Here is a 16485-nt window from a genome sequence, read left to right as displayed (position 1 = left end):
CTTAGGAAACAGAATAGTAAACCATGGGCTGAGAAAAAAACATGTATCTCATAGAGGACTTATATTCCAAATATTTTTAAAAATCTTACAACTGAATAGTACTAGTTGAACCACCTAACTAAAAAATGGATAAAAGTCTTTAACAGACTTTTCATGTAAGATGCGAATGGCCATCAAGCACGTGAAAAGATGCTCAAGGTTATTTGTCATTAGGGAAATACAAATGAAAACCACAGTGAAATATCACTATATATGCCCTAGATGGCTAACGTTTTTAAAGATTGACAATTTCAAGTAGTGGCAAAAAATATGGAGCAATTGAAACTCTCCTACATGGTACACGCACCCTCTTTGGAAAACAATGTAGCGATTCTCTGTAAAGCTAAACATAAATTCACCAGCAATTTTCCAAGAGAAATGAAAACACAGGTTCAAAAAAGACTGGTATAAAAGTTCACAGCAGCTTTTGTATCATATCCAAAACTGGAAACAATCCAATGTCAACCTACAAGTGAATGAATTGTGGTATATCCATTCAGTGACTACAACTCAGTGATAGCCATAAGGAATGAACTATTGACACCACATCTTTGATGAATAACAGAAGGCAAATCCATGGTCATCCAGACTAGGGGTAGGTATGTCTGCCAAGGGGTGCAAGTAAACTTGGGGTGATGGAAATCTCTATCTTGGCTATGCTCTTTATCTTGATGATGGTGGTAACAGTGGTGTCAGAACTCATAAAACTCTACAGTTAAAATGGACACATGTTCTTGTATGTAAATCATCCCTCAATAAAGTTGATTTTTGAAACAGTGGCACTCAGCTGTATTCCCCTGGGGAAGGGCTGGTACTGTAGTATGCCAGTGTGCATAAACATTTTAATTTTCTCCTACCATTTGCAGTTCTTGCATTTGCCAATTCGCTTACTAAGATGTCAAGAGAGGAGAATCCCAAGCCTTGCTCTCTGCTCCATTCTGCCCATAGGGCTACTTATTCAGGAACTGATCCTTTCAGAAGGGAGAGTGGGGCTGTAGGAATGCATTGTGAATGAGATCATGTGAAGGCTGGGGGTTGCACCTGCCCCGAATGACCAGCACTAGTTCCATGATCACATCAGGATTTTTATCTGTGGAGGCATCAGGCATGGCACTCTGGTTTGAAGGAAAGACAGGGGACATGTCCCTCAGCATGCTGCTTTTGTTTCAGTTTATGTATCTGTTTGGCTTGGCTGGTTGGGGGTGGGGGGGTCACAGGTGGATGCTCTACAGATCCAAAGCACCCCGGCAAGTGTGCCTTGGGAATGCCCCACTTAGGTTCTCCTACATGTGTGATTATTGATGGGATACTTTTCCTTTAAGGTTTCCTTTCTCTCTTTCTGTTTTCTTTCTTTCACTATGTCTTCTTTTTATTTGTGTCCCCCTACAATTTCCTTTAATGTGTTTTTGAAGAATACAGAAATACTTCCTTTAACTTTCTGGCAATATAAATAGAAAAAGACTCCAGACTTCCTCCCTGTGTTTCCTCTTGTTCTAGGCCCAGCAAACCTCCTGGCCACTGAGAAAAACTTTGGGTACGAGTCACCTGTGGAGGCAGGGACCATGTAGCCAGGCCAACCATGGTCACCTGTAGCAGTTGCGTTCTCAGTAATGGCAGAGACCTTTTGCTTGGCAGGAAAACATTTTTCTTGGCTACCCCCTGAGAAAGGAAAAGGCCATTTCTAAAAGGAGGGGCAAGAGGGAAAGGCCTGTGGCCTTAACAGCCCCCCGTCAGGAACTGCTTGTCCCTTGTGACTTGTGAGATGCCAGCAAGAATGCTGGGGCTGTGAGTGCTACTTCCAGGCAACAGGCCCTGTGGGGGACCAAGGGACCCAGGGCAGTGGGAGCCACAGGGGCAGTGGGGAGAACTTTTAATTTTTTAGTTGAATGGTTTTATATATATAAATATTTTTTTATATATCTTATATATTTATGTATTAAATATATAAAATCATTCAACTAATTAATATGTAAACTATTTTATAATAGTATATATATAAACCATATTAACCATTATATAGTAGTATATATTAACTATTATGTATACTATTATATATAAACTGTATAAAGTTTAGATAGTCGATATTATATATTATATAGTTTATAGAGTTTATATTATAGTTTACATAGTTTATATTACATATAACATATGTTATATAATTCGTATATTGTTATAAACTTATACATTATAAACTAATATAGTTTATATTAACTTATATGTACTAGTATATATAAGCTATAGTTTATAATATATAACATAAATTATATATTATAAACTATAACATACAGCTATTATAAACTAATATTTTATGTATTTTATAGTATATTAACTATTGTATATAGTATAAACTATGTATACTATTATATAACAATATATATTTTATTAATGATTATATATAACAGTATGCATAATTTATATATTATATATAAAAGTACTTAATAATATACTATTATATATAATGGTTAGTATATCTTAATATATAATATTAATATACATATATAAAGTGCATTGTAGTTAATATATTAATATATAATATATATTAATATCAGTGAGAAATGGTGACTGTTTAAGGTATTTCACCCCTGGAGTTGCCAAATATATAAACTATATATATACTATTATATATAGTAGCTAATATAGTATGTATATTATATATAATAGTTTATATATATTTGATTCATGATTAATTATATTAGTTGATATAATTTATATATAGTAGTTTACATATATAATATATATACTAATGTCAGTGGGAAATGGTGACTGTTTTAGGAATTTCACCCCTGGAGTTGCCAAATAAGTTAATTTACTTGTTTCTCATATAATGTACTTATTAAAATAAACTTTTAGTCCATTATGGAGTGTAAGTAACAGGCCTCCTGCAGGCAAAATAGAAAAAAACTCTTCAGAGTCAAGGTCTGTTTTTTTTTCTTTCTTTCTTGAGACCTTGTCTTTGGGAACCAGCATCGTCCATATCATTAATTGCTTGTGGGCCTCTTTTTACCACATCGTATTATTCCGTTGGAATTAAACCACACGTATAAAGTATGAAAAATGTACTTTTTTAAACATTAAAAAAGTAATTTTCTACCATCATACTCAAAATAAAGTGCCATGGAGCCATTAGTAGTAAATTGAATTTTTTGGTATGTAATTTGTACAAAAACTGACAAGTGCGAGCCCCTTGTCCCCCATCATTAGTCATTGGGTTTAGCGGACACAGAGGCAGTAATCTGCAAGGGAAGGCATTTTGATGTCGACTTCGATTGCACACTTCGTTTATTTGGACAGGGCACAGGCGGCAGCTTCTGTCACGCAGCATCACTGCACTATTAGTGAATTTCGCCCCAGGGCAGCTGGGACGCTGCGCTGGGGCAGATGTTCTTTTCAGCCTATTCAGTGACCGTTCTTGGGGGTTGTTTACTGTTGTCATGGTGACCTTCATTTCCATAGCAGCAGAGCTGCTGTTTCTCAGAGGAAAATGAATTTAGTTATAAAAGGATAATATTTTTCTCTGTCTCTATATAACCTGCCATCTGTCAACTGGTGGATCAGTAAGGATTCAGAAACCTATTAAGAATTATAGCAATGAAGTGATGAGTATTTTTTTTTTAACCCATATTAAAAGCAATAATAGCAGTGGAAGCAAACATTTTGCCCTCAACATGAGAACTTTAATTTTTTCTTTATATTTTAAGTGCTTTTTTTAAATGCCTTCACCACCTCCACACCGCTGTTACAAACACACAACCTCGTGAAACACAACTTACATTCTGCTGACAAATGGAAATGACCAGATGTCTTGTTTGTAGCTCACTAGATGCAGGTGTGTTTAATGTTTTCCTGATGCTGTGAGCTTTTCCCAGTTCATTAAAGATTCCTATGGCTGAACTTCCTATTGTCACTGACTCTCCTGCTCCTCACCCCAGGGTAAAAGCTATGGGGGTGCATAGATCAGCAATTTATCAGGAACATACGGTGCAAATTATAAAATTAACAACATGAGAAGAGACCATGCTTGTGTGATGAAAAATTTACTAACATGATCCTTAAATCTCATTCTAGAACATCTTTTCTTCTTCTCAAATCCCACTGGGAAGAATGTCGCCTTTGGGATAGCTCATCTAGTTCCTGGATATTTTTTTTTCTCTGTTGCATTCATGAACTGTAACTTGCAGGGGGAAAAACACACACACACACCGGCCCCGTTGTAAATAATGTTATTTATTGGTTGATTTTTCCAGATCCTGACATTGATGCTGCCAGTGCCATGATGCTTTTGAATACTCCCCCTGAGATACAAGCAGGTTGTGAGTAGATATTTCTATAGCCTACAGCACCATAGTTTGTGAACTTAACCTTCTCATTTATACACCAGGTCATAGGAAGAACTAATGCTAAAGTAGAACTTCCCTTGTAGAATCACTTTAAAAGCTACATAAGTACATGATTACATGCATATGCATATAAACATGCAGCCATGCATATGTATGAATGAATGCATAGGTGTGTTTCCAAGATGAGAAAGTTCTCATATAATTTCAGGACTTAAGACGTGGGGAAAGGGAAACAGATCCTTTATTGAGTCCCAGTGGAGAGGCCTTCCTTGCTCCTGTAGGTATTGCTCCTGTGAGTTTGTAGTTTCTCCTAGAAGAGGCTACATGGGGTCAACTTAACCATAATGGACAGGAGCAGTACCCATTTTTAGAAATTTCTTTCTCTTCTGGGACCTTATCACCAGGCTGCCGTTTTGGAGAAGAGTCTAGTGAAATAGGCCTGTTGGAGCCTGGAATATCTTTGAAATGAAACCATGCTACCAGCTTGGACCATTTCCACCCAGCCTCCCAGGCTGCCCCAGATAGCAGGGCAGGGCTGTTTAGCTAAGCAGGACTCCCATCCTCACCTTCTGTTGGCCTTGAACAATGTCAAGTTTGAGACAACTCTTCCTTACTGAGACTTCTCTTCTCACCACCTGAGGTTTTTCCCATCTCTGGAGCTAGTCTACCATGGTTTTAGAAAGATCTCTTCCCAAGGGATGAAGAATGGCTTCGAACAAAGATATCTGTCCCTTCCTCCTCCCAACTCGAGGTCAGTACCTGTGTCCACATCCCACACCCAGCTAGAACCCTGTTGAACACACAGACAACTGGTTTACCAGGATCTGCTCAGCTTGTTAAGACATTGCTGCGTTACAGCCTCTTTCTTACTGATGAAACACGCTGGTGAGGACATGGTGACATGAAGCAGCAGACACCACTATAACACTGCCGCTTAGGGGCTGGCACTCACCTGTCTCCTTCTTATGGCTAGGCCTTCAGCTCATTTTGGGTTCTGGCTCTCTGAGGGCCACGTGGCTGCCTGAGCAGTGGGGAGTCCCTGCCTTTGGAGTGGATGGTACTTCACACAGGAAAACATCCATCCTCAGACCCAAAACAGGTGCCTTTTGTTAGTAGTGGACTACGTGGAGTTCCGGGCCATCCATAGTAGCCCCCCTGCTTGTCCAGCCTTCCTGACGGCTTTAAGATATTTGACTCCAACCTTTCTTATTTATTCCTGTTTTAAAAGACCCAAGAAATTCAGCTGAGCATTCTCAGGGAGGCTTGTTCCTCTGCCTGGAGCTGCCATTACCTGTTCCGAACAGTCTAGAGTTCTGATTCTCTCTTTCTAAACTCAGACCTCCAGCTATTGCAATGTTGGACTCCCTACACCTCTGACATGCAAACGCCACTGCTAAGCAGATGTGTCACTGGTCTAGCTCTGTAACGAGCAGTTAACCTGGAGTGTGGTTTTTAAATGATGTTTTATATTTCAGAGAAATATATATGTTTTTAAATTTTTTTTTAAATAAACTTCCATTCTTAGATGGCATTGCAGGAAAAGTACAGACCAGATTGTAATCAAGTTCCAGGCTGAAAAGATTTCTAAAATTAAGTTGCATAACTCAACCCAGTGGAAACATACTGATTTCATCTGAGCCATGTAAGATTCGAGCACCTTCCTTTGCACCCAGCCACTACACAGTGATCATTAGCTTAACAAAAATACTTCCAGCTGGTTGCTGAAGTTCAGAGGGAAAATGGGATTATGGACTTCTGCTAGAAGAGGCTACATGGGGCCAGCTTAATCATAATGGACCTGAGCAGTACCCATTTTTAGAAATGTCTTTCTCTTCTGGGACCTCATCACCAGGCTGCCATTTTGGAGAAGAGTCTGGTGAAGCAGGCCTGCTGGAGCCTGGAGCATCTTTGAAATGAAACCAAGCCAGGCAAGGGGACTGATGGATCATTCACAGATCCTCAGCGGCTTCCATAAATGTCCATGATTACTGGATTCTTGAGCATGGGTAGGAAAGGAAAAAGGTTTCTCCTGATGAGTAGACGAGTTGTTTTTGGTGTTCGCCACCCCTCTCCATCTCTGTAACACTCCAACTGTAAATACTTCTTTTTCCAGGGTAGCCACAGTCCTATTTACATTGAAATGCTGAATTTGAGTTTTACAAGCTCAGTGTTCACGTTTTGAAGCTGTAGGCTCATTTTTAGAAGGCTTTTTTTAGAAGGCTATTACCGCAGTGTGAGAAATCCAGCCACAGCCTTCATGAAAGCCCCAGGCCAAGAATGGGGCTCCAAGACAGTGGAAGGAAAGAACCCAGGGTGCCTCCAAAGGTCATAGAAGGAGATGCTCATGGACAGGAGTAACAGAAAAGTAAATGTGAAGACTGAGCAGAGAGTAGGGACACCACCTTTGCATTCACTGTCTCATCTGACCGCCAGCCCTATTTCAATGCCCTGGAGGTCAAGGGCAAGCATAGTCAAGGGGCAGGTTGTAAGGACTCTGAGGATTGGAGCAGTATCTTAGCAAGGGAGTGAAGATGCACGGAGCGTCTTCTCTGTGCACTTGGGAAATCAGCTGGCCGATCCTGCCCATAAACCCAACCAGAGGAATGTATCTGCAGCTTGTGGTTAGCTCTTTCTGGCTTCACTCTTTCTCCATGCCCCGGCCCCTGCCACCTTTCTTTTCATTTCATGTTGTATAACATTATGTTTCTTGGGATTTGAGGCAGTCCTTTGCCTTAAGGGAGAAGCATTACAGATAGAATGATTAGGCAGTCATCCCCTGCCCTGCCGGCATCGCCCAAGGCCTGGAAAAAGTGAGAGGCTATTCCTGTGCAAAAATGGTTAAAGGCAACAGCCAGCCAGCCACAGTAATGGTGTGTGGGCAGCCTACATAGGGGTGTTTGTGTGCCTGTGTCCCAGTGTTGGTATCTCCCAGGTCTTCTCCAGGTTGAGGGGTTCTGCCGCTGCCCATGAGTGGGGAGCGTGGCTTCCGAGAGCAACACATTTCCTGTCTGCGCACAGCCTGCCTGTATTCCCCCGTGGGCTGGTGCTGTGGCTGGGCCCTGTTTATAGAGCTTCCTCGTGCGGTGCTATTTATAGCCCCTTGTTTTCACCTCTCGGGCTGCTAGATGCCCCTGCTTGCATGGGGGCCACCAACCCAGTCTCTTCTGCTGCTGTTCTGCTCCCAGCAGATAGAGGCTGGCCTGGATGGCTGGAAGGCTTTGCCTTTGTCCTCACCCTTCATAGCCACTCCAGGTCACCAGATGGCAGCCACTTAGATCTTTTCTCTTCCTCCTACCCTTGCTCAGCATCTGTAAAGCTAGCACAAGGCCAGCAGACTGGCCACAGTCCAGGGTCTGAAGCTGAGTAGGTTGCACAAAGGAAATGGCTCAGATGCTGTTGAGAGCTGCAGGCAGAGCAAGCCTCTTTATCGTTGGAGGGTCCGTGTTGCCCCACGGGAGCCCAGCACACAATGTCTTGCTTGGGCTGGAGTCCCTATGGGTCCCTCCACCTCTCATTTCAGTCTAATTCTTCACTTACAGTGCAGCAGCAGTGTGCATCTAATAAAAACCTCAGGCTGCAACATTTTGTCCTCCTGGCAGCATCCGCTGTGCATGTGACATTAGCCTTTTTAGACTTTGCCTGTTTGCAGCATAGGAAACATTCTGCAAGGAGAGCCACCATGTCTCACACGCTCTATAGGATGCTGCCTTCAGAACAGTCAGCATGGGACATTGGGACATGGCTGGCTCATTACCTCCTGGACTTTGGATTATGCTCCAGTCAAATCCTTCTGCCTACCCCACCCTCCCCACCCTCAAAATGGCTATGTAGACTAATTCCAGCTTCTAGTATCTCCTTAAGTACCTGCTTTGCAGTTAGTTCCCCTTTGACAAGCCCCGTGAGTCAGCTTTAACCCTAATGGAGGACTCGTTAGTCAGGAGAAGCCAGATCTCCATTACTCATCTTCAAAGGCTTATATAATCCCTGTTTGGAAGGTTCCCAGAGACGAACTCTAGATAATAAACAAAACAACAAAATGGAACAAGGGAAGGGGAGGGATTGGGGGAAGGCGTTCCTCCCCCTGCCTGGAACTGGGATGTATGTCAGACACAGCAGAGGGAAGACAACCAGGAAATAGGCTGTGTCTCCCCGTGCCAGCCCCCTCCCCAGTGCGCTTCCAAGTAAGCAGGTGGAAAGGCCGACTTTAGGAAGGGGAAGGATTAGCGGAATCACCTGCTGCTCAGCTTATGGCCTCTGAGAGAGTTAGCCAGGGCTGCCCTCCAAAGGCAGCGGCAAGAGCTCAGAGGTTAATTTTAGAAGTTGTGAAACACCAATGAAGCTAAGCCTCAGGAGGGGAGCCGGGGAAGTGCTGAGGGACTATGTAGCGTGGAGGGGTTTGTCCTGGACCTTAGACTTTTTTTTTTTTTAAGATTCTCAGGATTGCGTTATCCCATTTAGATCATAGCATCTACAATGAGCGGTGCTGCTCTGTTTGGCTCTCTTCTTACGTGTGAAGGTTGCCTTCTTGCTAGTTAAAACCAGAAAGCTTAGAGTTCCTCTCTAACATCCGAGAACGTGGTTGATGGCAAGTGTGGGAAAGTGTGGTGCCAACGTCCCTCATCCTGAGAGCCTCAGGGGTGGGTATTCTCCCATCTAAAAGACAAATACGTAACTGGCCTAACTTGCAGGGATGATGCTGGAGGCCTGGGCTTTGTCTGGAGAGAGCCACAAATCCGAGGGAGAAGTTGACTTTGGACGTCAAACACTTTTGATGTCTTACATAGCTGGAGGCCAGTGCATTTCAGTACATCGGGTGTGGCAGACTGGCTGTAAGGTTTTGGTCTTTCAGTGCCTTCATGTGCTCTGAGGGAAACAGAGAGTAAAACGAAGGGAAAGAGTAGATGTGCTGGTAGAGAAAGGGCTGAAGGATGGACTCATGTTCCCACCGAGCTTCCTAATGTAGGTAGTGAACTGCCTTTCTCTAACAGAGCCATTTTAGACTGGCTGTGACTTGTTCTTCAGAAGCCATGTTCCTGACACTTGGAGATGGGGGCAGAAAGGAGAAAGACAGGGGTGCAGTTAAGTGTCACAGCTGGCGTCTGGCAGCTGGTGAGCAAACACGAACACATCCTCCATCTCTCCATGGAGAGCACTGCCAATGATGAGGACGGAGAAGCGCCAGGGTTGGCAGAGGCAGCGTTTAGTTGCAGCTCATTTGAGAACAGGCTGCAGGATTCAGAGGAAGAGCTGAGTCTACATGCCAGAAGTCTTGTGAGGTTCAGGAAATAGCTCAGGGAAAGCCTATTAATGCTTCAAGAGAGCTTTGTCCATGAGATTCTCTTTGAAATGAATGCTGTTCATTAATCAGGAAGATGTTTTAATAGGTGAATGCAGAGTTAGGAATAACTACAAAAAGCATAATGGGCTGAAAGTATTTCCCCATGTTCTGACCCCATTCAGCCCTGTCCTTGTAGATCGTCAGTCAGAGGATGCCAGAGAGGTGATGTAGGATGGCAGAAGGATGACGGTGATGATGACGATGATGAGCTTACATAACGAGCCAGCCACTGAGCTAAGCAGTTGACGTAGCTTATCTTATTTCATTCTCAGAGCAATCCTACAAGGTATGTTTAAGTCTGGAGGCCCGGGAAGGTGAAGCACTAGGCCAAGGCCGAACTGAGGCCGTGTGGCTCAGAGCTCACACTCTTAACCACTGCAGCATACCTCATCCCTGAGGGTTCCATGAGACAAGGAACATCCAAAGAACATGGTCTCCAGTAGGAACTTGGTGACGACTGGCTTCCTTTCCTAGTTTTCCTCTCTGCTGGCCGTACCCCTGGTGCTTACAGGTTCTGAGCATTTGGGCAGAGGACTCTGTCATGCCACACTGTCCCCAGGGGTGCTTTTCTTCCTTGATTGGCAGATGCCTTGACGACCATGCCAGGGTTAATAAGAACTTGCCCTCCCTAACTTGGATTTGCTCTGTTCCCATTCCAGGGCTTCCCTTGTCTTTGTCCAACTTTATGTGTTTTGGGTGTTGCTGCTGCAAGGGTGGCTCTGATACGACACACACAAGGGGAACAGAAGTGCCATAACAGCACCTGTTGCTGTCCCAGCAACTCTGTCACCAGGAAGATGGCTACATTCTTCCGGCGTGGTCTGATTTTGTCCCATTCTGTTCTTTACGGGTTTTCAGCTCCTCTGAAATGGAGAAAGCACAGGCTGCCTCAGGATTCCTCTGTGGATGTTGATCGTGTTGATGATGACGATATTGATAACTAACATGCATTTTCCAAATATTCGTGCCTTCATTAACTGACTTAAGTCTCCAGAGACCCTGGGTAAATATCATTTTTGTCCCCCATCTTATGGAGTTTAAGTAGCTTGCTCAGCAGACATGATGAGTAATTGACAGAGATGGGCTATAGACCTAGGTTGGTTTCCAGAGCCTGGCTGTCAGCTGCTGCGGCACAGAGCACTTCTCTGCTCAAAACCCCTTAATGGTTTTCCCGATACCCATGGGATAAAGTCCAAACACATCTCATTTCTGCTAGGATTGTATGCTGTACCAAGCAACCTTTTAGTTCCTTGAGCACATTGTGCATCCTTAAAAAATCACTTCCAGGTCTTTGTATGTGCCATTTTTCTGCCTTTGAACTCCAGTTTAGATGGCACTTCCTACAGGAAGCCTTCCCTAATACCCCTTAGTTTGGGTTAGGTATCTCCATCCTTTCTGCCTCTAGGCCCCCTGTCCTAGCACTTACTATAGTATATTTTCATTGCCTCCTTAATTCTCTCTCTCTCTCGATCTCCCCCTCCCTCTTGCCTGTAGTTACCTTATGTCTCCATCATCTAATACATAGGAAAGTACTTGGTAAAAGTTTTAGTATCTGTATATGGGACTGTAATAATTTTTACTGACAAGAATTAAACTGTATTAGAGATTTTACATATTTAAGTTATTTATCAGCATGGTTCATTATATCAGACTAAGTCGCTGCTCTGCTTTACATCCCTAGTGACAGATAGATCGATCAGAATTCAGCTGAACCTGTGGCTATCTGACCATTTCTAAGAGACTGCCGTACACCAAAATTATGCAGACCCTCTCCCATAATCCCCAAAATGGGCAAACGAAAAGCTATCGTTTTAGGCAACACACATAACATTTCATCCAAAGCATCTGTCTACAAGAGTTCTGCCATCTTCTGCATATGTCTGTCCTTGAGAATTATTGCTATTTTTCCTCCTATATTTTCTACTGGATGTTTTGTAATTTTAGTTCCTACATTTAGGTTTACAATCCATTTCTAATTTTTATATGTGGTATGAGGTGTAAGGCTCAAGGTTCATTTTTTTCCCAAATGGATCTCTGGTGGTTCTAACACTTGCTTTTCCCTCTTTGCATTGTCTTGGTACCCTTGTCAAAAATCAGTTGACCACATGTGTGTGACTCTGTTTCCGAATTCTGTTCTGTTCGATTGGTCTGTATGTCTAGACTTTACGCCAGTATGACAGTATCCTGATTCCTGTAACTTTATAGGAAATCTTGAAATCAGATAAGATAAATTAGGTAATATAAACTTTAGACATTCTTCCTTATAGAGAATTCATCAACTGTGTAAGACATGATAATTCGCTGCATACCACATTCTAACAGTTCTATGATTTAAAGATACTTGGTAAGTCTCCTGCCTCAGATAAGGTGGTCTGTTAGCGGGAATCAGGCTGATAATCAGGAATGGTGGGAGCTACTGATCTGGGTCTGCCTGCCCTCACAATTAATTAGGGTGACAGGAGATTATGGAACACCGGACTGTAATAGTAGTACTGACTTAGGCGAGAGTTTCCATTCTCTCACCCATCCTACCTTTTGTAAGACCTAGTAACAAAAGCCTTACGCAAACTGGGAAAATAAATGGCAAAAATTATTAGCAAGAGGTTCAGAATACCCAAAGAATTGACAGTCTGTAAAATTACCCCGTATTCAATAGTGGACGTTCATCCTATGTGATGTTTGATTCAAGGTTTGAAAACATGTCCTGGCCGGGCGCGGTGGCTCAAGCCTGTAATCCCAGCACTTTGGGAGGCCGAGACGGGCAGATCACGAGGTCAGGAGATCGAGACCATCCTGGCTAACACAGTGAAACCCCGTCTCTACTAAAAATACAAAAAACTAGCCGGGCGAGGTGGCGGGCGCCTGTAGTCCCAGCTACTCGGGAGGCTGAGGCAGGAGAATGGCGTAAACCCGGGAGGCGGAGCTAGCAGTGAGCTGAGATCCGGCCACTGCACTCCAGCCCGGGCGACAGAGCGAGACTCCATCTCAAAAAAAAAAAAAAAAAAAAAAAAGAAAGAAAACATGTCCTTAGATACCTAAAAATTATGTAAGTAAAAAGTCTGTATGGCAATGTGTTTTATGAAAAGCTTGCATTCTACCCATGTAATACTGGCGTACACACCTAATGTCCCGAGTGGTTTTCATTTTGAATGCATAGTTTTCTAGAGCCTTTTCGATGGTCTTTGTTTGAAAAAGCACTAGTTATCCACCTTGCCACTATCTGAGACTGTGCCAGGGACTATATGGGCACAGCCAGAGCTCTGGGAAGTCTTGAACCCATGATGGCAGACAGGGTCTTGGGAGAACAGTGTTCAGAGAGGGAAACAGAGATCCAGAGACCTGCACAGAGTCACACCAGAGAACTCAGATGAAAGCTCACCCGTGTTCTCACTTAGTGATGCTCCTCTGCCCCTCAGACACAGGGAGTTTTTGGTAGATACAGCAGATGGCAGAATATTAGTTTGAACCAGATGAAATTGCTGTATGGAAGGTCAGAAAAGGTTACATCAGTGATTCCCTGCATTTCTCAGCTCTTAGGTAACCCTCAGACAAAATCAGATTGGTGTGGAGATCTTGGAGTTTGTATGGAGAATGGACAAGATCTGATGGCCGCTGGTGAAAGAGGGTCTTAGGGTTGCTCCAGGGATGTGTGTGTTTAGGAGAAGGTGGGATGAGGAGCGACTTCTCAGGAGATTTGCTTGAGAGGGTACCCCGGGGAGGGGCCTTTCCTCAGGCCACGAGGATCCCTTGGGGGATGAACTGTGTAGTGTGTGCTGAGGTGCCAAGTAGCTTGTAAAATCGGCTTTTATGAGACAATTTGGGTCATTTTTTTCCCCTTGTTGGATTAAAGACAAATGGAAAGATGTTCTCAGCTTCTGCCCATGGCAAAGCATGGGAAGGTGCTTTTGTTTGGTCACTTGGTGTCTGTCCTACAAGGTTGGGGTTTTTGAGTTGTTGTTAGGGTCTGACTGAAGGAAAAAGGTTATGTTTAATAAATGTGAGAAAATAATATTTAAAGCCTACTTTTGAAAACTCACTTTTTTTTTTTTTTTTTAAACCTAGGCATTAATCCTTTGGTTGTGAGCTGCTAGTCTGATTTCTACTTACCAGCTGATCTTTCTGTCTTACTCTCTGGGTATCTTTTTCTGTCTCTCTTTCCCCGTGTGTGTGTGCGCGCGTGTGTCTGTGTGTGTGTGTGTGTGCATGTCTGTATGTGCGGGTGTGCGCACATGTGTCTGCGTGCGTGTATGTGTGCGCGCGTGTCTGTGTGTGTGTGCATGTCTGTGCAGGTGTGCGCACATGTGTCTGTGTGCGTGTGTGCGCGCGCGTGTCTGTGTGTGTGTGTGCATGTCTGTATGTGCGGGTGTGTGCATTTGTGTCTGCATGTGTGCGTGACTGTGTGCGTGTCTGTGCATGTCTATGTGGCTGTATGTGTGCCTGTGTGTGTATGTGTATGCACGTGTGTGTGTGTGTGTGTCTGTGTGTGTCTGTGTTTCTCTCTGTCTCTGCTCCACACATGTTCTCTGCCCTGTCTCTTTCTCTCTTATTGGTCCATCCGGAATTTCTGACTTAGAACGGAAATCTTCACAGTTGAATTCACGTGCAGTGTCTTTCTCCCCTTTGCTTTTTCAGTTCCTCCAGGAGTGATCCAAAACGGAGCACGGGTCCTGAGCCGAGGGCTGTTTCCTGGCGTGCGGCCGCTGCCAATCACTCCCATTGGGGTGACGGCAGCCATGAGGTAAGCAGAGCGTGTGCCCTGCAGAGCCAGCCCTGGGAGTGGGAAGGGCGGCTCTCTGTCCACGGGGTCCCTTCTGGAGACAGAGAGGAGCTGCTTCGAGCTAGTGGCGACAATAAACCTGGTTTGGGTGCTCAGAAATGTGAAAGTAACCCCAAGAACTCCCAATCCGAATGCCACCTTCTCTTTCTCGGCCACCAGATCCCGGTCTCTTTACAGATGAGGAATGGGGGCAAGTTAAATTCATTTTTTTTATTTTAGGAAGGCAGGGTAAGAAGTGGGTAGAAGGAAATGGAAGGCAGGATATTAATTGGATTCTAGGCTAACAGGCCTAGCGCGAGAACCAGCCCTGTCCCTCCCCTATCCTGTGACTCTGGGCTCGGTTCCCTCATCTGTGAAAACTCCTGCCTCCTACCAGGGGTTGCAGGGAAAATCAAATGCAAAATGAGATGTGAGGCGAGCTTTGGTACGTGGTCTATAAATAGCAGGTGGCATCATTCCCCTGCTTCCAAGAATGAGGTCAGCTGCCAAGCCGCATGAACCCTTCCTTGGGACATTTCTCTCCTCCATGCTCTCCATCTCCACTGCCAGCCCCGGATCAGGGTCCGCCGCCAGCCCACAGCCCTCACAGGCACCATCGCTGGAGCCTTCTTCCGTCCGCTAGCTGCTTCTACGCCCACTCCTGTCCATCCATCCACCACTGCCAGACCCGTGTCCTAACACCGTGCCCCTCCAGCTGTCTGCAGAAGCCCCTTCTGTGACTACCCCTGCACCACCCTGACAGTCCTTCCTTCTCCTTGAGCCAAATGTGTTCCCCAAATATGCCCAGTATTGGCCCATCTTATTCATACAGTTTTCTCTGTGTAGATTCCCCTCACCCTCATATGCAAGGCAGCACGTCCTTCAAGATCTGGCACAAAGGTGATTTTTTAATGTGGTCTGGGAGCCAGCGGCAGAGAAACTTCTCTTTACCGTGAACCAATTAGCCCCATGCTTTGGTTGTAGCCCTTCAATGAGTGACCCTGTATGGTAGCAGTTTCTCTGTGTGTCCCTTTCTGTCCTGGGTACTTTGCGTCCTGAGGATGAGGGCTAGGTCTCAATAAGTTGGCTGATGCCTCATCACTGTTGCAGGTGCCAGGCCCTGGTTGCTTGTTTAGAAAAAGCCTGTCTCACTGAGCTGCACCCCTTGAAGGCACCATCCCTCTCCTTCTGCATTTACGGATCAGGTTTGCACCTGAAGGCCATTTTGCTTTCATAGTGTTTTATGTCCAAAAGGAAACCAACCCGGAAAGTGTGTTTAGCTGGGCCTGAGGGAGAAGCAAGATCAAACTCCCCTGCCGTGTGCAGCTTCTCCACGAGCTTGTCTTTTAACTCCTCCTGCTGTTGTCAGGACAAGTCCCGTAATATTCAGAGCAAAGGTCTATAGCTTCTGATAAGATGGGAAGTTGTTAGTAATTAGAGTAGTAACAAATTATAAAACCACTTATCATTTCTACTAATCTGACAAGGGGATATTTTCCAAAAATACATGGAAAGGTTTTTCTTGTCCGTCTCCGGTATCTTTCCCGGCTACTCTCAGGTCCGTAATTCTTGGGTTCCTAAGTGGTAAGCCTCTTTCCATGAAGCCAAAATTCCAATGCTCTTGCCTCACATTTTTGAAAAAGACATACTCTGTTTTTCATTCTTTCTTAAAATCTTTCCTGTGTTGCCTCATAGTTTACCTTCTTGGTTGAGAAGACTTGGAGACTGTGAACTATTTTTGCTTGCAGCAACAATGTACTTTTATTAGCAGATTCTAAATATAGACTTACAGTTTATCCTCTTGACCATCTTTTTTAGTGCCTTCAAGAGTAGCTTTCACTATAGGCCCAGCCATGCCTTATAGAAGGGCACAGAAAAGCCTGGCAGACAACAGGTTGACCCTCAACAGGAGCTGCCTTCTTATTTTAATTCTTACTCTCATGACATTTATTATGACAAATTTTACTGGTTAGTTCCCTCTTGAGGTGTTATTTCAACTACCGATGCTTTCTTTC

General features: G+C 44.1%; 1 protein-coding gene across 9 annotated transcripts in view; it reads left to right on the top strand.

Annotated features, from left to right (window-relative positions):
• Window positions 1–16485, top strand: part of FOXN3 (forkhead box N3) — a 469191-nt gene that overhangs the window by 429268 nt on the left and 23438 nt on the right. For 5 of the 9 annotated variants that reach the window (XM_030930895.1, XM_030930894.1, XM_030930891.1 and 2 more), the window contains 2 exons: window positions 4284–4349; window positions 14347–14452. In XM_030930895.1, coding sequence (XP_030786755.1) covers window positions 4284–4349; window positions 14347–14452 — 172 coding nt within the window. The remainder of the gene's footprint in view (window positions 1–4283; window positions 4350–14346; window positions 14453–16485) is intronic. The other 4 variants (XM_030930899.1, XM_030930897.1, XM_030930898.1 and 1 more) reach the window with 2 other exon arrangements.

The sequence above is a fragment of the Rhinopithecus roxellana genome, chromosome 5, assembly GCF_007565055.1.
Source record: "Rhinopithecus roxellana isolate Shanxi Qingling chromosome 5, ASM756505v1, whole genome shotgun sequence".
NCBI lineage: Eukaryota > Metazoa > Chordata > Mammalia > Primates > Cercopithecidae > Rhinopithecus > Rhinopithecus roxellana.
The sequence above is the reverse complement of the archived record's forward strand: the minus strand, read 5'-3'. Positions and strand labels throughout refer to the sequence as shown.